The sequence below is a fragment of the Lissotriton vulgaris genome, chromosome 11 (genome assembly GCF_964263255.1).
Source record: "Lissotriton vulgaris chromosome 11, aLisVul1.2, whole genome shotgun sequence".
NCBI classification, from domain to species: Eukaryota; Metazoa; Chordata; class Amphibia; order Caudata; family Salamandridae; genus Lissotriton; species Lissotriton vulgaris.
The window spans coordinates 100,528,276-100,547,982 of record NC_141699.1 but is presented as its reverse complement, the minus strand read 5'-3'; the positions used below and the strand labels follow the sequence as shown (position 1 = coordinate 100,547,982).

At 45.0% G+C, this 19,707-nt stretch overlaps 1 protein-coding gene across 2 annotated transcripts in view; it reads right to left on the bottom strand.

Moving 5' to 3' along the window:
- Nucleotides 1-19,707, bottom strand: part of MED15 (mediator complex subunit 15) — a 782,088-nt gene that overhangs the window by 239,225 nt on the left and 523,156 nt on the right. For both annotated transcript variants that reach the window (XM_086942779.1, XM_086942780.1), the window contains exon 13: nucleotides 15,848-15,914. In XM_086942779.1, the coding sequence (XP_086798905.1) occupies nucleotides 15,848-15,914 (67 nt within the window). The remainder of the gene's footprint in view (nucleotides 1-15,847; nucleotides 15,915-19,707) is intronic.

Below are 19,707 nucleotides of genomic sequence, written 5' to 3'. Positions count from 1 at the left end.
GATCATCATTTGCTAAAGTGTTCGAAGACCCCAGCGTGAGTATAAGCATAACCGGGGCCTTACTGCACACCCTGAGAAAAACTACGCAGCAAGACAATCTCTACCTTCTCCCTTTTCCATGTTGCAACGCTTTGAAATGAACAATATATTTACTCGCAGTGACAAAATGGCGGTCAACACTTCCTGATTTCCTTCGAATCGAACGTTAACAGACGTCACGCAGCAAAAAAAAATTCCGCTCACGCGCAGCCGCTGTAAGACATGTATCAAAATATATGAGCCTCCTCAGCCACCCTCAGAAAACCTAGGGGGTCAGGATACGTCTCCTGTGCCCCCTTATACCCATTTCCCACATTGTTTTTCCTCCATCTTGTGATTTAATTAAAACGAAACACAAAATGGTGAACTCCCGTTACGCTACCGGTGAGCGACCCAGTTCGCGTACCGGGAAGCGCTTCTACCGCGAAAAATCAATTTTTTTTTATTTGCCCCACGGGACCCTTTAATAACCCCAACATCATTCCTAGGGGGTCAAGAGGGGTCTACCTTGCCCCCTTTCATTAAATTCCCCCTTTGTTTTTCTCCTCCTCTTGTCTCTCGATCCTACCGAGAGACAAGATGGCGGCCGGTCCGGACTGTTTAGAATGTTGACAGACACCGGAGAGCCAATCAGCTTCGCTTCGCGAAGTTCCGTTACGCGTCAGGTACGCGAACCGGAGCGCTGTCACAGATATATCTGTTTTTTAAAACGTTAATTTCTCAAAATCCTCTGGAGCACATATATTGAGACATAGCAAAGGCACGTCGGGCAAACCATATCTACAATTTTGCCAAGTTTCGTGTAAATCCATTCAGCCGTTCGAGCTAAAAGTGAGTCCAACCGCCCTATGGAAAATGCGTTTTGGGACCCCCCTTTTTTCTCGGCCCCCCCTTGACGAAACCCCCCCAAATTTTCAGGGGCTGCTCAGAAACAATGTGTGCCATTTTCCTGAAAATTTCAGCCAATTCTGTCCACAAACGCGAAAGTTATTCGACATAGGATTTTTTTCCTATGGGATTTTTGAAAATTCTAACTATATATACCTACTGGCGACCGCCAGTAGGTAATATATATATATATATATACATATATATATATATATACATATACATATATATATATATTATATATACTGGCAGGGCAAGCTTCACTAATAATAATTACTAATTGCTCACTTGCAATTTTGGGTCGGCTCCTCATTCCTATATCGTCGGCAAGCTCCGAGCAGATATATATATATGTATAATAAAAATGCAAATGCAGCCTTACACACACACACACACGAGAGCTGAATAATGCTGGAAGGACTCCCATTATATCATAAAAGAATACATTAGAAATAGGGAAAAACAATAGCAGGACAGGTTTTAAAACTGTTTGGCAATCAGCACAAACTCTCAGATAGGACTGAAAGCATATACAGCTCCCAGGCTGCATTGCAGAAACAGAGCCTAAAAAGGCTGAAAAGCTAACTCATTGCAATAGGGATAAACTGGCACCGTGCCTTTAAGGCAGTCATGACCCCCAGCTTCCCATCATGCCTCAGGGGTGATAGTTAGGTCAGTTGTTCTTTCCGGTGACTCAAAAAGCCATAACACAAAGAGGTGACATTAACCATATTAAAAACACAATGAACCTTTGCCCAGGGAGGCGGGAGGGTTGCTTATGACTTTGAGGATACCCCTGGAAGAGAACTAGGATTACAGGTAAGTAACTAATCCGTGTCTTCCAAGGAGATCCGCATCAATAGTCATAAGGACTAGAATAGAATAGCGAGCCTCACCTCATCCCCATGCGGGCAAAGGAAACAACGGTAAATTAACCAACCAGCTCAGATAACTAAGCCTGGATAGGTAAAAGACTGTACGAATAGATTCCTCAAGGAGGCCTGGTCCACTCGAGTATTCGCCCTGGAATCGGATTCTAGACAATAATGCCTTGTGAACGTGGGAACCGATCTCCAGGTTGCTGCCTTGCAAATTTCTGACATTGGAACATCATGCAAGAAAGCTACTGTGGCCTCTTTTCCCCTAGTGAAGTGTGCTTTAGGAGACAACAAAAGGGGTTTATGTGCCAACTGGTAGGCCAATTTTATACAGGACACTATCCATCTTGAAATGGATCTCTTGGAGGCTGGGAAACCTTCTCATGGCACCATAATTCAGAAACAATTGATCCGATTTCCTTATGCCCTTAGTACACTCCAAATAGAATTTAAGCACTCTTTTGAGGTCCAAGGAGTGTAGCGACCGCTCCGCAGGAGTTGCAGGATTTGGAAGGAAGGACGGTAGGGAGATTGACTGATTAATATGGAAATCAGATAGAACCTTTGGTAAAAAAGCAGGGCGAGCCCTTAACACTACCCTATTGTGGTGAAACACAGCATATGGTTCTTTTGTACACAGCGCTTGGATTTCACTTACTCTGCGTGCTGATGGTATCGCTACCAGAAATGCGGCCTTCCACGTCAGGTGCTGCAACGTGGCTTTATGAATGGGCTCAAAAGGAGGGCCCATTAATCTAGACAGCACCAGATTCAATTCTCAGGGAGGAGAACGCGTTCGAACCGGGGGATACACTTCCTTCAACCCCTGTAGGAAATCCTTAACCACCTGTATTTGGAAAAAAGGTGGTTGGTGGGTGATTTTCTGTATGCCATAATGGCTGACAAATGAAACCCGATTGAGGCATATTTAAAATCCGCTTTAGCTAAATACAGAAGGTAAGGAAGAATGACTTCTTCCTCCTCCTTCGTAGGGTCAAAATGATTTTCAACACACCATATGTAGAATCTCTCCCACTTAAAAGCGTACAACGCTCCTGTGGAAGGTCTCTTAGCCTCTTTCAGAATATGCATGCAGTCCTGCGGCAGATTCAAGTGTCCTTATTGTAGGACCTCAGGAGCGATTCTGCCAAGGGATGGAGAATCCTCCCGTCCATCTTGGTCAGCAGGTCCGCTCTGTAAGGCAGTCTCCTGTGGGGTAGTACCGACAACTGCAGAAGGTCCGGGTACCAACACTATTGTGGCCAGTCTGGAGCTATCAGAATCATCTTCATGTTGGATCTGATGAGCTTGGACACTACGGGATCAGAGACAGAGGAGGAAAGGCATAAGCAAATGTCTCTGACCAATCCATCAAAAGTGCATTCCCCCTTGTCCCTGGACGGTGGAATATGGATGCGAAGGCGTGGCATTTTTCGGTCTCGCGACCTATCAATGCGCATGCGCATTGAGCGGAGCGAGAATTCAAGTGCTCAAAATACTCGTGAAACCACGGGTTTTTTGGTGCGGTTTTCTTCGAGTTCACGTGGCCACAGGCACGCGCTTTTGGGCCATAAACTTTCACGGCCATCTGTTCCCCAGCTCCAGCACCTCCCCTCTGTCTCCCCGCACACAGCCTTACTTGCATTTCTTCTCCCCCTCCCCAGCCAGCTTCCCCCAGGCCATGTTCCCTCCCCTGCTACCCCATCCTCACTCATCCCTCGCACCCCCTCCTCGCTCATGAGGGAAATCACATAAAGCTGCTATTATTTTCTCTTGTTTAATTTCGCTTTACATTTCAGTTTCGTTCTTACTCGTGCGTGGCCACCTGGCTTTGCAAGATTTACAGCGTGTGACTACAATGAAGTGGCACCTCTCTGGCGCCAGCAACTGCTGTTCACTTTAAACGGAAACAAGCCTTTTGAACAAACTTAGTAACTTTGCCTCCTTTGAAACAGAGCCTACAGGTTATACTGTGAAAGCAACTGCTTTTCAGTTATATAAAAACAAGCCTTGCAAACAAGCAACTGCTTTTCACCTATATAAAAAAAAGCCTTTTGAACAAACGTAGTAACTTTGCCTCCTTTGAAACAAAGCCTACAGGTTATACTGTGAAAGCAACTGCTTTTCAGTTATATAAAAACAAGCCTTGCAAACAATGTTTGGTAATTTGCCTCCTTTTATACAGCGCATACAGCGTCAGCAATTGCCTTTCACTTATATCGAAAACAAGCCTGGCAAATAAAGTTATTTATCAAGTCGCTGGGTGCTTAAAAAAGTAGGAAGCTAGCTGTATTGCAAAGTATCAGGGACACGCGCGCAACGTCTATTGCGATAAGAGAGCTTTATGCGCCCCGTGTCGTGTGTGGCAGCTCACGCTAAAAAAGCTTCAGGGCATACACATATACTTACTCGCTAACTTTAATAACTTCATAGGTGTTAAAAACCGCTGTGCATGTTAAACAGGCTTTGTTGGTAGGTACAATGAAGTGGCGCCTCGCTGGCGCCAGCAAGTGCTTTTCTTCTTGGGTGTTTAAAAGATGATGTGCATCTTAAAGAGGCTTTGTTGCGAAGTACAATGAAATGCTGCCTCACTGGCGCCAGCAAGTGCTTTTCTGTTATACTACACCAAGCTTTGCAGAATAGATTACACTTTTTCACAATGCTTTTTCTGTGCTAATAACCAAATTGCTACAGGCTCACTCCCCCTTGTATGTCGCACACTACGCTTACACAGCTTCTATCACACACACAGCCTCACCCAAAGGCGTTCCTCACCGGAGTATTTTACAATGCTTTAAAACACTAGCAACATTGCAAACTGGTGTGTCCCAGCATAAGCCTAAACAGATGTAAGCCACACAAACAACATCATCCTACCAATTCGCTGCTCTTTAAAACAAAATGTATATGTTAAAAAAGCTTCCTTTGTTTTTCACCTTTTGTAACATTACTTGTTCTATTTTGCCACTATTTTATCTACTTCGGACCATTGCCATTATAAATTACAATCACTTTTATTTACATATTAATTATTTAAAAAAATTAAAAGCCATTGTTATTTGTAATATCAATACATCTAAGTCACGTCAATACAAAACATGTGGCATTACAAATGCTAAAAGTGTCACATTTGCTAAAGTTAAAAGTATTGGCATTGTAAATCACATAACAAATATAAAATGTAATTTACAAAACCAATAGCTCCAACTTTCCTACTGCGAGACCTATTGGCAACGCCAGTGCTTGTTTGTTTTTGTCGTCTGCAAACAAATCTATTGATGGATGACCCCACTGTTGGAAAATATCTGCCACCAGCTCGTCGTGCAGCACCCAGTCTGACTGTTCTTTGAAGTGCCGACTGAGCGTGTCTGCTTGGACGTTCTGCTCTCCCGGAAGGTGCACTGCCACTAGTGGAGAGGTTCATTCATTCAAATACTTTATTCGGTTTCCAAATTCAAAGAAAACCATAAAAGTTCATTTAAATACAACAACAACAATATGGTTATTACAGATCATGATAAAAAAATTAAAATGTTAAAACAATGTATAATACTATTAAAATTTCCAATTAATCACTTTTCTTATCTATAGTTCCAATTTCCATTTCCTAGTTCATCAGTTATCTTGCATAGAGCCAAATTCTTTAAAAAAGTAGAAAATACTATTAGCCAAGATTTGCTCTGTGCCGAACACAGAATCTCAAAAAGCAGGCAACATTTTTTGTGTAGGACTCGTCCCTCAGCCAGTTGGAGAGCTAAAAAGGCTGGACGGCAGGTACATAGACCCATCATTTTTAAAATTGGAATTATCCAAGTTTTTCTCTGCTCTATATAAAATTTACAGAATAGCACAGTATGTATCGTGGACTGGGAAGAAACATCGTCACACGGACATGCTGAGAGATTCCTAGACCAGTCATTAACATGGGGAAATGACACTCGTCTGTGAAAAATATTGAGCCTAAAACAGGTCAATAATAGTTTGTCATAATTACTCATCTTGAATTTTAAATAAGGCTGGATGCAAGAGGTGGTCTGGATATTCAAAATATGCTGGACTGAGCTCTTTCCAATGTCCATGTTTAATCTTAGCTCTTCCAGATGTGACATACAGATCTTCTTTGGAGTGGTTTTAGAAACTTCGGCGATGGTAGGGCGAGACAGATAGTATTTCTCCAGGCCCAAGTCGTAGAAGAAACTTTTTACGTAAACAAGCCAGCTGGAGCGGTTCCAAGCCAGAAGCTAGTGTCAGATCGCTTGAGCCTCCAGGGAGAGAGGGCGAAAGTGTGTACCACCCTGCTTGTTTAGATAATACACGGTGGTCGTGTTGTCTGTTTGGATCAGGGCCGAGTTGGACGTGATGGGCGGCAAGAAAGCTTTCAGAGCAAGATGGACGGCTCGTAGCTCCAACATGTTTATGTGGTAGGACTGTTCTTTCGTGGACCACTAGCCCTGCATTTGAAGGCACCCCATGTGTGCCCCCCATCCTTGCAGATATGCATCAGTTATCAACAATTGCACTGGAACTGGCTGATGGAAAGAGACTCCCACCAACAGATTCTGCGTCCAAGTCCACCACATGATGGATGATTTTGCTGCTTGGGAGAGCAGAATCCGATCCTCCCAGTGATCCGTTGCTTGGTCCCACTTGTCTTCTAGATCTTGTTGCAATGGTCTCATTCTCAGCCTGGCGTTGGGGATGAGAAATGTACAGGAGGACATTGACCCCAGCAGAGATGCCACGTGTCGGACTGCTGGGCGATCTGTCTGAAGCAGAGCCTTGCACTTCTGCTGCATTGAAGAAAGTCTCTCCTCTGAAGGAAACACACTTCCAGAGGCGATCCCAAACAATGGATCGCCTGGGTGGGCTGTTGCACAGACTTCTCCAGGTTTACATGAAGACCCTTTGAGGAGCCAATCGTCTAAGTAAGTAAGTAAATATTTATTGTACAAGTTAATAAAAACCTTTACAAAAAGGAGATTGCTCAAGTCCAAACAAATTCAAACTAAAATAGTACACTAAAATCATCATTATTGCACAAACAATAAAGATAAGAAGAGATATGGGAGAAATTGGCATGGCCAAGTTTTCCTTTTCAGCTTAGATGAGCCTTCCTCCAACAGAGTGTCTATATCAACAAGTGTGCTTTAGTCAATCCTTAGTCCAAAAGTTGAGATATAAAAGCCTAGATTAAAAAAAATTAAGAATTACTTTTTTTATTTGAAAGTCACAGAATTAATAGTTGCATATATCAGGTTTATTTCAATTGTTATGATATAGTTATTACTGGTCTTTCTTGACCTTGGGCCTTGGGCCTTTCCATAGCCCCGTCGTTTTCAGGCGACGAAGGAGAGCTGTATTATGTCAGGCATTTCCCAGATTTAAAAAAAGAAGAGGCCATTCTCGGGACCAGACAGGGTAAGCCCCTAATTTAGACCTGTTTTATGGTGTTCCAGGATTCATTTTCTCTTCTGCCGCCCCCATAAATTGTACAAACCGGCATGTCGGCTGTATGTCTCCTCCACCAAAGCAAGCCTTCACTGCTTGCCTGCAGGCTCTTATCCTCTTGGTGTTAAAGATAAATTTCAATAACAAGCGTTGTTCTAGGTCCAGACCGTGGCACATGCATAGTAGATGCATGATGCTCTTTTCAGCTTCTGCTCAGAGGCGGCACTCTTTCTCTTTTAGCCTCCTACTGAAGCCCGCACGCAGGTAGTCTTGAGGGCCAGGTGTTGTGTAGCTCTGCAGCACGCACCAGCCATGGGACCTTCTCCTGAGCTTTTCTTTGTCTTCAAGTACGGATAGATTTTTTACTGTCTTGTTTACCAAAGAGTTAAAACTATTCTGCGTTCCCATAGTTGCCCAGAGTTCCTTCAGGCCTAGGCGGTTTATCGATGTGGTCCGGTAAACCCTTGGGATGCAAGCTCTGCTTGAGTCGATCTCTTTCCATAGGTTGAAATTCAGTGAGCAGTTATCGGAGCTTCTGATCCTAAACCAGCATTTCACATAAGCTGCGTTGCGAGCTATTTTTTGTGACTGTAGGCCAAGCTCCAGCCTGATTTGCGCGGGAGACACATAATTTGGTAGGCTAAAGATTATTCTTGCAGCTCTTAGCACAATTTGTTCCAAAGTCTCTTCATCTTTTACCCGGAGGCATTCGCTTCCGTATGTAATAGCTGGAATTAGCTTTGCTTGTAGTACTTGTAGTAAGAGATAAAAGCTTGGCCCGGCAGTTTTGTGTTTCAGAGATTTTAGAGCTACCGCTATGGTATTTCCTTTCCGTTTTTTTGGCTTCTTTTTGTGGCTTGAAGGTACCTTTCTCTTCCAGTATTATCCCTAGATATTTGTATTCTGACACGACTTCCATGGGTGCACCTGCCAGGTTCCAATGAAACCCGGTAGTATTCTTTTTCGGGTTCAACCGCATGATTTTTGACTCATCTAGGTTGATGGTTAAACCATTAGATGTAGCATGATTGGCAGTAGTATTTAGCAAGTGCTTAAGCCCAATTGGAGTTCGGCTTATTAGGAGGACGTCGTCAGCATACAGTGAGTTAGAGAGTGGCAGCCCGCCTAACCTCGGTGCATGAGAAGTGCTGTTGTTTAATTCTGTAGAAAGGTCTGCCATAAACAGGTTAAAAAGCGTGGGGGCCATGACGCAGCCCTACTTCAATCCGCTAGATGTTGATATTCTCCTTGACAGATATTCTCCGGTTCCTAGTTTTATTTGAACCCAAGTGTTGGTGTGTAAGTGGATTATCTATTTTAATACTGCTGCTGCAATTTCCATCTTTGCTAGTTTAGCCCACAGCTTCTGCCTGCTTATGCTGTCGAAAGCAGCAGAATAATCGATGAAGCAGAAAAATAAGGGGAGATTTGCTGCTTTGGCACCATCCATCAATAGCGTCAGGGTAAGTAGATTTGTGATGGTCTCAGTGCCTTTGGAGAAGCCGGTCTGATTGATAGGAATGAGGGATGTTTCATTTGCCCATACTGTAAGTTCGTCCAAAAGGAGACCGGCATAGTATTTTGCCTCGACATCAATTAAGGCTACAAGTCTGTAGCTAGTAGGTTTATTCGTATCTCCCTTCTTATAGATTAGGGATATTATGGAGCCTTTCCAGGAGTCTGGGATGCCAGCCCCTTATTCTATGGAATTGAACACTTGTAATAATGCAGCCGCCCAGTAGTTCGGGTCAGTTTTAAACAATATTGGGGGGGATACCGTTGGGGCCCGGTGCCCCCTCTGGCCTACTTTTGGCTACTCGGTTTTTATTCTGCAAAATCTTGAAGTGCAGTTCTCTTGTTGACCTCCTGCTGATGTTTCCATGGGTGCTCAGCTTGTCAGGCTGTCCTGACCCGTTTGTGCCGTACCTGAGCTTTCCCCTCTTGGGTTAAAGTGATCGTGGAGGTGGCCTGCCGAAGTTTCCTCTGTTAGGTGGGAATTGATGCCCTGCACGTGGGTTTTACCTAAATTATTCATTGTGCACCAGAATTTTGCGCTTTGATTTGTCCAAGTCTAAGTAAGGGTAGACTAACAAACCTCTTCTGTGTAAGGCTGCTGCCACCACTGCCATGCACTTGGTAAAGACTCGTGGGGCAGATTTCAGTCCAAAGGGTAAGACCTTGTACTGATAGTGTTTGTCGCCGACTACAAACCGCAGATACCAGCGATGACGTGGAGCGATAGGTATATGGAAGTACGCATCTTGGAGGTCCACCAAACACATATAATCTCCTGCCTGCAGGTGTGGACATATTTGATGAAGGGCCAACATGCGAAACTTCTCCTTCATGATGACTCTGTACAGCAAGCGAAGGTCCAGGATAGGTCTGAACTTGTGCATCTGATCTCTTTTGGGCACAAGAAAGTACCTGGAATAAACTCCCTTCCCTCGCTGGCCGGAAGGAACCTCTTCTATGGCCTTTTTTCGTAGAAGGGTTACCACTTCCTGCCGCAGCAACTTTAACTGGTGAGGACGAGATATTTTTGGAGGAATGTACTTTGGAAACACACGAAAACGTAGTGCGTATCCATTGCGCTGGGTGGGCCTGTATAGACGCTTGAACTCCTCCTTCTCCACGCCGACAGCTTTGAGGGTATTGAGCTCTGCCTTCATTCTGCCCATTTCCTAATATGTATGGGTGCCAAACAGGGAGGAGCCAGAGAAGGATTAGTTACTTACCTGTAATCCTAGTTCTCTTCCAGGGGTATACTCATTAAAGTCATAAGCACTGAATTATCTCCGCCCATGATATGTTGTAATCCTCAGGGTTTGCAGATGGACATAGGCTATATAAATTAAAAATAAATACGTTATTAAAAAATATAAGTTACAAAAAAAAGTAGTCCCTTCAAAGTCGCGCCGGCCGCGATGTGCGTGCTGACATCAGGAGCGGCGTACGCGCGAGGAGCGGTGTACAGGAGCGGCGGCGAACAGCGCGGGGAGGAGCGGTGGAGATCAGCGCGGGGAGGAGCAGTGACGAGGAGCGGCGGAGATCAGGGGAGCAGCGGACATGACCGGCGGACAGGTGGTGAGGATCGGCGGGCAGACAGTGAGGAGCGGCGGCGGGAAGGAGCGGTCAGCGGTGGATGAGGTAGGGCCCCAAGTTACCAGTCAGCAAAGCAAACGTGAGGGAAGAGCGGCGAGCGAGCCACAGGTACCGGAGGAAAAACAAACGTGTGCAGGAAAAAGTAACGTGGGCAGGTTAACACGAGGAAAAATAAATGTGTGCAGGTGACAAAAGCGTACAAAGTGGAGCGCGGAGCAAACGGGCAATTACAGGATGAAAAAGTGAAACGGGGCATTACAGGGAGGAAAAAGTGACGTGGGCAGGGACGTGGGCAGGTTAACCGGAGGAAAAAGAAACGTGTGCAGGTGACAAAAGCTTAGAAAGTGGAGCGGGTAGCAAACGGGCCATTACAGGACGAAAAAGTGACGTGACCAGTGACGTGGGCAGGTACCAAACGGGGCATTACAGTAGGAAAAAGTGATGTGAGCAGTGACTTGGGCAGGTTACACAATGTCAGGACGGGCGGGGCCCTGAGCCATGATTGCTCCCGGACAACGTCGGGACGGGCTGCTAGTCCGTTATAAACCAGCAGGTAGACAAAAGAAATTTTTTAAAACTTATGGTAAAGTTGAAAAAATAAACAATAACCAGCGTCTCAGAGAAAGCACCCACTTTTTATAAGTGACAAGGTAAGTTGAATCCTCTGAAACCAAAACTATAGGGCATATTGTGAAAGTTAAAGCGCAAAACAAAATAATTATCTTAAATCTAGTTTGCTGGTTTACGGCCTGCATGTAATCAAATGTTGATCAAAAGTACACAATCCCAACCAACTTGTTAGTCAGACTTCAGTCAGAAAGAGTTAAGTTAGAACGGAACAGACTGCAAATCACACAGCGACTCCGATCAAAATACTGGAGTAGAAATATGTAGTGATAGGGTATTCAACCATGGGTTGAATGATGAAAGGTAAAGGATAAAAGGTTATGATGGATGGTGATGGATCAAAATAGCGGCAATATCAAGCAAAGGTCCTCGAACAATAGTGCAGATAAATGAAGAATGGCAAAATAGGATGAGACCGGTGAGAGAATCTCTAGCAGTGAGCTAAGTACAGAACAGTAGTAATGGGCGAGAGGGAGGCCCAAAAAGACCCTGCTCAGAGAAGCGAATACCATACAACAACAAGAGGTGAAGACCATTGAGGAAGCGTCTGCGGAAAAGCCGTGCAGAATCCAGAGGTGACAGGAAATTCTCAGACCAGACTGAACAAGCTTTCAGGGATACTGAAAATTCAGGACTTGTGTTTTAAGAGATGCAAGCATAATCGCTGACGATATAGTGCGTTTCCGCGGTCAGCTAAGACCCAGGAACCACTGGCCCAAATATTTTCCATTTCAAAAGGAAGGTCGTACAATGAATATAGTTACTAATGTCCCACCTCTTTTCGTGTGATCATCCCAAAACAATCAACACAAGAGGATGGAGACAACCTCCCCATTGCGAAAATGTGGCTTCAAAAACATGGAGATTTGCTTCTACACCCCACACACAAACAAAAAACCTTTCAGTGTGCAGGCGAGCTGTTTGATGCGACGAGAGAAACATGAGATAAGCATGCTTGCCTTGATCTATCAGCTGCAGAGAGGGGGAAGGGAAGCAGAAAACACAGGAACCAACATACAGGCAATTTCCGAGATGAAACCACATGCAAACAAAAGAACAAGATTTTCGTACATCCAGTAATAAATCGCCAGTATGTTGCCTGTTTTGAGGAAAGCAACCTATGGCAGAAATTTGCTGCCGCCTCTATAAGAACAGGATGTGTATCAGAGCACGTGTGGGAGCTTCGAGCAATGTCAAAATACCACTGTCACCCCGCAAAACAGACTGTACCAGGAAGTGTCTCTTAAAGCTGTGTCAAAAAAACATACTACCGCGCGCCCCTTTATAGCCAATCTGCCCTCCAAATCCTTGATCACAATGAGTCCTGCCTCCTCATCCTTCTTGATCTCTCCTCAGCATTCGATACGGTCAAACACGAGAATCTACTGGAGCTCTTAAATACCAGAATGGGCATATCCGGGACTGTTCTCAAATGGTTCACGTCCTTTCTACACAACAGGTCTCAGAAGTTCAAGATCAACAACGCACTGTCCTCACCTGTGCCCGTAACACTTGGCGTCCCTCAAGGTTCCTCCCTATCCCCCACATTGTTCAACCTCGTCATGGAGCCACTCACTACCCTGCTTCAAGCATCAAATGTACACTTCCATATGTACGCCGATGACACTCAACTCTACCTCAAGCTACAATCACCGGAAGACATCAAGCTTTTGAATGCCACACTAAGAAACACCCAAGCATGGCTGGCCGATAATCACCTCAAACTAAATGCGCTGAAAACTGAGTTCCTTCTGATCTCACCTCCGGCGAAAAAGGCCATCACCCAAACCTGGCTCACTCATCTAACCGCACTCAATGTCCAACCCACCATCGTGGACTCTGCGAAATCCCTTGGCATCACACTTGACTCCAATCTCAACATGCAGCAGCATATTAGCAAAGCAACTAAAGGAGCCAACTTCCAAATCAACACTCTGAGAAAACTCAAACCCTTCCTACCACCCAAGGACTTCCAAACTGCTGTACAAGCCCTAGTCATTCCTCGCATAGACTATGGAATTGTGGCTCTCAGCGGGCTGCCCCGAACAACAACGGCACCACTAAGAGCCTCGCTGAACGCAGCCGCGAGACTCATCACTGGCTCAAGAAAACACTCGCATATATCCCCTGACTTAAAAGCCCTGAACTGGCTGCCTTTTGAAGCCAGAGTACAGCTGAAAATTGCCTGTATGACACACTCTGCCGTACACCACAAGTCACCCAACTACCTCACTAACAAGCTGACTGTATCAGGAGGCTCAAGATCCAACAGAAGCACAAAAAACCTCCTCCTGAAACCTCGTAGATTCCGGAAGGAAAAAACATACAAACGCTCCTTCTCAGGAATGGCACCTAGGATCTGGAATGCACTCCCGCCAGAAACTAGGCTTATCCCCTCCACTGTTCTCTTCAAGAAAGAGGTAAAAGCCATCCTTATGGCTAAGTTTACCTGAACACTATTGTTACTGGAACATTGACATTACACGGCCCCTATATTATCGGCTACCTGAGTGTTTATCTGTGTTATACTCTTGTTTGATTGCTACTGGATCAAAGCCATTGCACGGACTCTATATTATTGGTTTCCAGTTTGTTTACTAGGGTTTATACTATGACCTGATTGCTCTACCAACACCCGCTAGGGTGCTAAAATCTTATTCGATCGCCACGGGAGCAAAGACACTGCACGGCTCCTATTTTTTGTTTCCTGATTGTTATTAGTGTGTATACTCTTATGCGATTGCTATCCTACCTTGCAACCCTCTCACTACCGAATATTATAATGTCTCCAAAAGTTTGTCTACCCCACCTCCTGTTTCTGTAAAGCGCTCTGATATCTGCAAGGATCTTGTTCGCGCTATATAAAACCTTAAAAATAAATAAATAAATAAATAAATAAATCGGTTACATTATACAGCAAGTGTCTCCAAAAAAGTCTGCAGCACCGGCTCAGAAACTAAAAGGAAACAAGCCTAGTGATCGCCACCAGCTGACGACCCCCCTTGCATCTGTTTCAGTGACGCCGACAGACCAATGAGAGAGCTGACTGGAGCATGCAGCAGGCGTGAAGCCAGCGTGGTTGCAGAATACCTGGTGCATTCACCTTCACGCTCTCTTGTGAAGACATTTCTTATCAGCTTGCTAAATAAACAAGCTAAGAAATGTCTTCCCGACAGACACAAACCAGGTGAGCCAGCCCGGCTTCGAGACAAAGGGCATGAACAGAAAACCCTAATTTCCAATGGCAGGCCACCGTTTACCATAAACGGTGACGCCGGCCAATGGGAATGAGGGGCGGGGCTTAAAGCCCTCTTCTGAAAGTCCTCTCCTACATAATCTCTCGTGGAGGCGGAGCAGGGCTCTGCCCTGCAATGCACGCAAGACCTAAAAACTGTTTAAGGGATGTCCAATTGGTTTAGGGCTATGGACAATAGCCAACACTTATGTGGAGGACAATTGCTGGTGCGATATAAACATCATCAACAAGGGTCGGTAACACTAGAAATGTTCATTTGCTAAATGCTAGACCACATAACAAAACTGCGCCCGAGTTAGGATTAGATCATTTACATAAAGAGGCTGAGCCAATTCCTTATCGCACCTATCACTTTGTGGGTAGCAAGTTACAAAAGACTATAGTGGTGCAAGGACCTGGAGAGCCAGGCTCTTTCACCTCCCTTTAGGAAAAGCTAACCTTTTCCTTGTGCAAATTATACGTTTTCTGTGGTCCAGAACAACATTTCAAAGTACGATGCACAGAGTTCATAGATTTGCCCAATAGAAATGTCTTTATTCATACATTTCTGTGTTCTTAAAAATAATTTTTCTTTTCTTTAATGCAAATGTAGCAAACATGTTTCATCACGAAAACGTCTTCAGGGCTTCATATACAAGTTCTTCTGATTCAAACAATTTGAGCAGACATTTTGTATGTTTGGTTTTGCTTGCACACAGTAAGTCAATTTCAACCTCTATTGTACCTGTATCTTCAGATACGCATTCTGATTTACAAAAGAAGTTTTAAACCCAGTTTCCTGCTTATTGATCTTACGAAGGGTTCAACAGAATGTCATTACTGTCCTTTATGCGGCTCCCATCCGTGAAGTGGCTCCACAGCATCTATGGTCATGCAGCGTGTCCCTGGCCAAACCGGAGTTAGGATTACTAGGTTTAAGTGTTAAACAGCCTGGTAGCTACATTGATGGCTATTTTGAAGGGAGAGATAATACTGACTCCCCCACTGTTACTAGGAAGTGCTGAGGCCCAAAAGAGTCAAGAAACTTGCAACACAAGTGTTCTTGATGGCCAAGCAGGCAATGCTCTAATTAAAACATCCACTGCCAAAGTTGACAGCTAGGATGTGTGACCTTGCAACATGCTGTAAGAGCAGAGATCTAGGCATATCTCCAGTTAGCGTAGGTCAGATTACAGGACATAGGGGGTCTACTGACAGGTTTTTGGATCAACAGATTGACCTTCAACCCCCTTATTGAGATGTATATGTCCCGGAATAGACATGAAATAGGGAAAAAAGGCATACATTCATATCAGTCTCTGTTGGGGCTCAGGCATCCTAACCTATTCACACATATCCAGTGAGGCTTCATGGATGAGAGGGTATGAACGCTGTGGGCGGCATTTATGGATACAATACGCACCATTGCTGGCTGTTATTGACCTTTAGATCGTTTGTACTCCACGAACCAGTAGCGCTGGCCTTATGCGGTCCTCCTGCCCACTGAGCACTCAATTACAATGTATATGCGCAGCTGAATACCGTGGCAAATTTGCCTATTTTATTTTTAATGCGGTTGGTATCAACTGTCAATTTAAATCAAGCTAAAAGAATATTGCTAACTCACCACTGCCATATCATTCTTTAGCTTCTCCAAGGCCACTTCACATTTCTGCAGCGTTTTCAAAGGACAACTGAAGGAAAGACCATGACACATTAAAACAAGCTTTGGAAATGCAATAGGTCTCGCATTATTAAAGTTTGAGCAGTTGGCATTGAAAATGGCAATGTTAGTGCTAGTTATGGAATTGCAATTATACTGAAATACAATCACATATAATGCGTAGGTGTATTAAAAAGTTAAATGATAGATAATGGTTGTTGAAGAAGTAGTTAATAAATATTGATGTATGTATTTTGCATCTTTTTTGAAAATCTTAGTTATGAAATGGGTATGTACATAAAATATGTGTTTGTGACTTTGATTTACAGTTTGCAAAAAAGAAAACAAATTTTGCAAGTAAAAGATGTTTGTTTGAGGCGTGCAGCAGTGTGAGGCGTGCAGCAGTGTGAGGCGTGCAGCAGTGTGAGGCGTGCAGCAGTGCGAGGCGTGCAGCAGTGTGAGGCGTGCAGCAGTGTGAGGCGTGCAGCAGTGTGAGTAATGCAGCAGTGTGAGTAATGCAGCAGTGTGAGTAAGCAGCAGTGTGCATGCAGTGTGGCGCTCAGCAGTGTGAAGCAGTGTGTGGCGTGCAGCAGTGTGTGGCGTGCAGCAGTGTGTGGCGTGCAGCAGTGTGTGGCGTGCAGCAGTGTGTGGCGTGCAGCAGTGAGTGGCGTGCAGCAGTGAGTGGCGTGCAGCAGTGAGTGGCGTGCAGCAGTGAGTGGCGTGCAGCAGTAAGTGGCGTGCAGCAGTGAGTGGCGTGCAGCAGTGTGTGGCGTGCAGCAGTGTGTGGCGTGCAGCAGTGTGTGGCGTGCAGCAGTGTGTGGCGTGCAGCAGTGTGTGGCGTGCAGCAGCATGGGAGAAGAAAACAGGGAGTTAGAGAAGGAGGTGGTGGAAGTGGACAGCAGATCAGCACAGGTGAAGAGAACATGGATTTAAAGAAGGAGGTGGGGTGGAAGAGAGCAACAGATTAGCACAGGAGAAGAGAACAGGGAGTTAAAAACAAGCATTTGCAATGCAATAGGTCTCGCATTATTTAAGTTTGAGCTATTATTATTGTAAATGGCAATGTTTTTTGCTTTATGCTATAGTTTTCTTATGTACATAAAAAGCTACATATAAAGTATTTGTTGTTAAAATTATTTATGCAGTATTTAAATTTGTTTGCATAAAATAATTTTTTTTTGCAGTAGTTACATTTTGTTTTTATAAAAAGGGACATATAAAATATGTTGCATATTGACATATAATGATGCAGCCCACCTATGACTTATGCAGCAGCAAAATGGCGTCTTCTGCATGATTATAGCCCCTCCCCTCCACATAATTCATCACTTGCCAAATAATGTATCACTTGCCACATAATTCATCGCTTGCCACATAATTTATCACTTGCCACATAATTCATGACACATAATTTATCACTTGCCACATAATGTATCACTTGCCACATAATTCATCGCTTGCCACATAATGTATCACTGCCACATAATTCATCGCTTGCCATATAATGTATCACTTGCCACATAATTCATCGCTTGCCACATAATTCATCGCTTGCCACATAATGTATCACTTGCCACATAATTCATCGCTTGCCACATAATGTATCACTTGCCACATAATTCATGACACATAATTTATCACTTGCCACATAATTTATCACTAGCAAAATAATTTATCACTTGCCACATAATGTATCACTTGCCACATAATTCATCGCTTGCCACATAATTTATCCCTGCAGGCACAGCCGCACAGTGCTAACACGGGACTTTAAATTGCCAAAACTAAGTCCGCGTTTGTGTGCACTGCATGCAGCAGCAGCCTGCAGTTACCGCAGCTAGTGATTAGTGAAGCAGGTCACACTGTCAGAGGCTGCCGCATAGCTGCCAAGGTTTCAGAGTGCTGTGTGTGACATTTTCATAATTTCAGTGTAATTATGAGTGCCATTTGAAAGACTTTGAGTGACACTTTCTTGCGAGCCAAATCAAGCAATGAAGATAAGATAAAACATATAAATATCAGAAAGTACACCCGTCTGAGCAACGAGAAACTTTAATACCTTAACTGCTGCAAAGTACCAGAAATGGAACGGCACTAACCTAGTGCCCTTATAATCTGAAGTGGCATTTGAGCTCCATTGCACTGACTGGTGATTGCTTGCCTATGATGCAATTTAGAGGAAGACTGCAAACAGCAGAAAACCGTCATGTAGAGATGGCAGGTAATGGAACATCCACCAAAAACTGATGGCTACAAAATCTGTCTTACCTCTCAGCACCCCCCAGTCCCGCCCCTCCTCATTCAGAGGTTGGGTACCGTACATCGGTGTGTTCGATCATGATTGTGAATTGTGGAGTAGCTCCATCGTCACTGAAGCCTAGCAGGAGTGGTGTGGGGCATCAGCTGCTAGCCTGCTACAATTTGGTATGGCATTACGTAAGAAGGCAAAACAAATCTGTTGTTTTTTTCTGCATACACGATGCAGAACATGGTGGTGCTGGTCATGGAAAAAGGATCAGTGGCTGCTGACTTTGGCACTGGGAACAAGGTTCCAAACTCGACTAACCGGCCCAAAATATTGTGATTCTGGGAAAATAATTTAATTTCCACGTGCCAAACAGCTAATGAACTTGACCTTGTAATGAAACTGTGGCGCTAGAATAACCCTTCAATTATACCATCGGGTCACCTTCCCGCCATATAAAAAACACTGCAAAAGAAAGCACGCCCTGGGACTAACTTTCCAGTATGTGTGGAACCCTGGCTGAATAGTGGACTGAATAAGGCCCTGCCCTGCCTGAAACCTCCTTCGCACTATTTGTCTCGTGAAAAACCCGGGTGGCACAGAACGTTGGGGAACACTGAAAAATGTAAATTAAGTACTCACGTAGTTTGAGAGGTGAAGTAAAACTGCACGCAGCTTCAGGGTCAGCGATACCAGGTCCTCGACGCTCCAGTAGCTTGTCTGAATGAGGGCGTATTTAGTTTATAATTTTGAAATAGTAAGGGCGGCTGCAATAATTCGGCGGGGAGTAAATTAACAACTGAGCAACAGGCAAGGCGATAGCCCGGGTCAGTGCGAGGTGCCTGCAGCAGTATTGTGAACGGCGCCATGATTCAATTTGCGGCGCCACCAGCAAAACGGCCAGCAGTGAGGGGCGGCACCTTCCTCAAACTCCGCGCTCCAGCAGCAGGATGTGCTGCAAAGTGCAAGCACAACCTGACTGGGCCCGGCATTCTAGTCTTTGGTTCATGACGTCAGGCGTCAGAGCCGTGCCGCGGGTGAATGTTCCCGCAGCCCGGCTCGAACAGGAAGCCAGGCAACCTGTGTTGGGACGGGGGCGGGGCCGCAAAAAGACAGGAAGCAGACGGGAGCCTACCCCGCGCTCCTGTGCCCGTCAGCCGGAAGATTGCCGGAAGATTTGCGTGTCAGCTAGCGGGGCTCCTGTGCTCGTGGAGAGCCCCGCCTGCTACTAGGATGACCCGCTGCCTGCCGAAGGAGAGAGGGAAGGAGAGAGGGACACACTAAAAGAACTCGGTGAGTGGGGTGTGAGGGGGGGAGGGGACATGTGCGCGCGCGCGCGCGCGTGTGTGTCTGTCTGTGTGTGCGTGCGTGTGTGCCTGCGCGCGTGTCTGTGTGTGTGTATGTATGCATGCATGCGTGTGTAAAAAAATCCGATGACTGGTGGGGGGGGTTGCAAAGTGAAAGTAAGCAGCGCGTGTGTATGTGCGCATGCGTGAGTGCTGTGTATGCGTGTGGCTGTGATGTGCGCATGCGTGAATGTTGACGCGCGTGCACGCAGCTCAATCCAGCCAAGGATAAG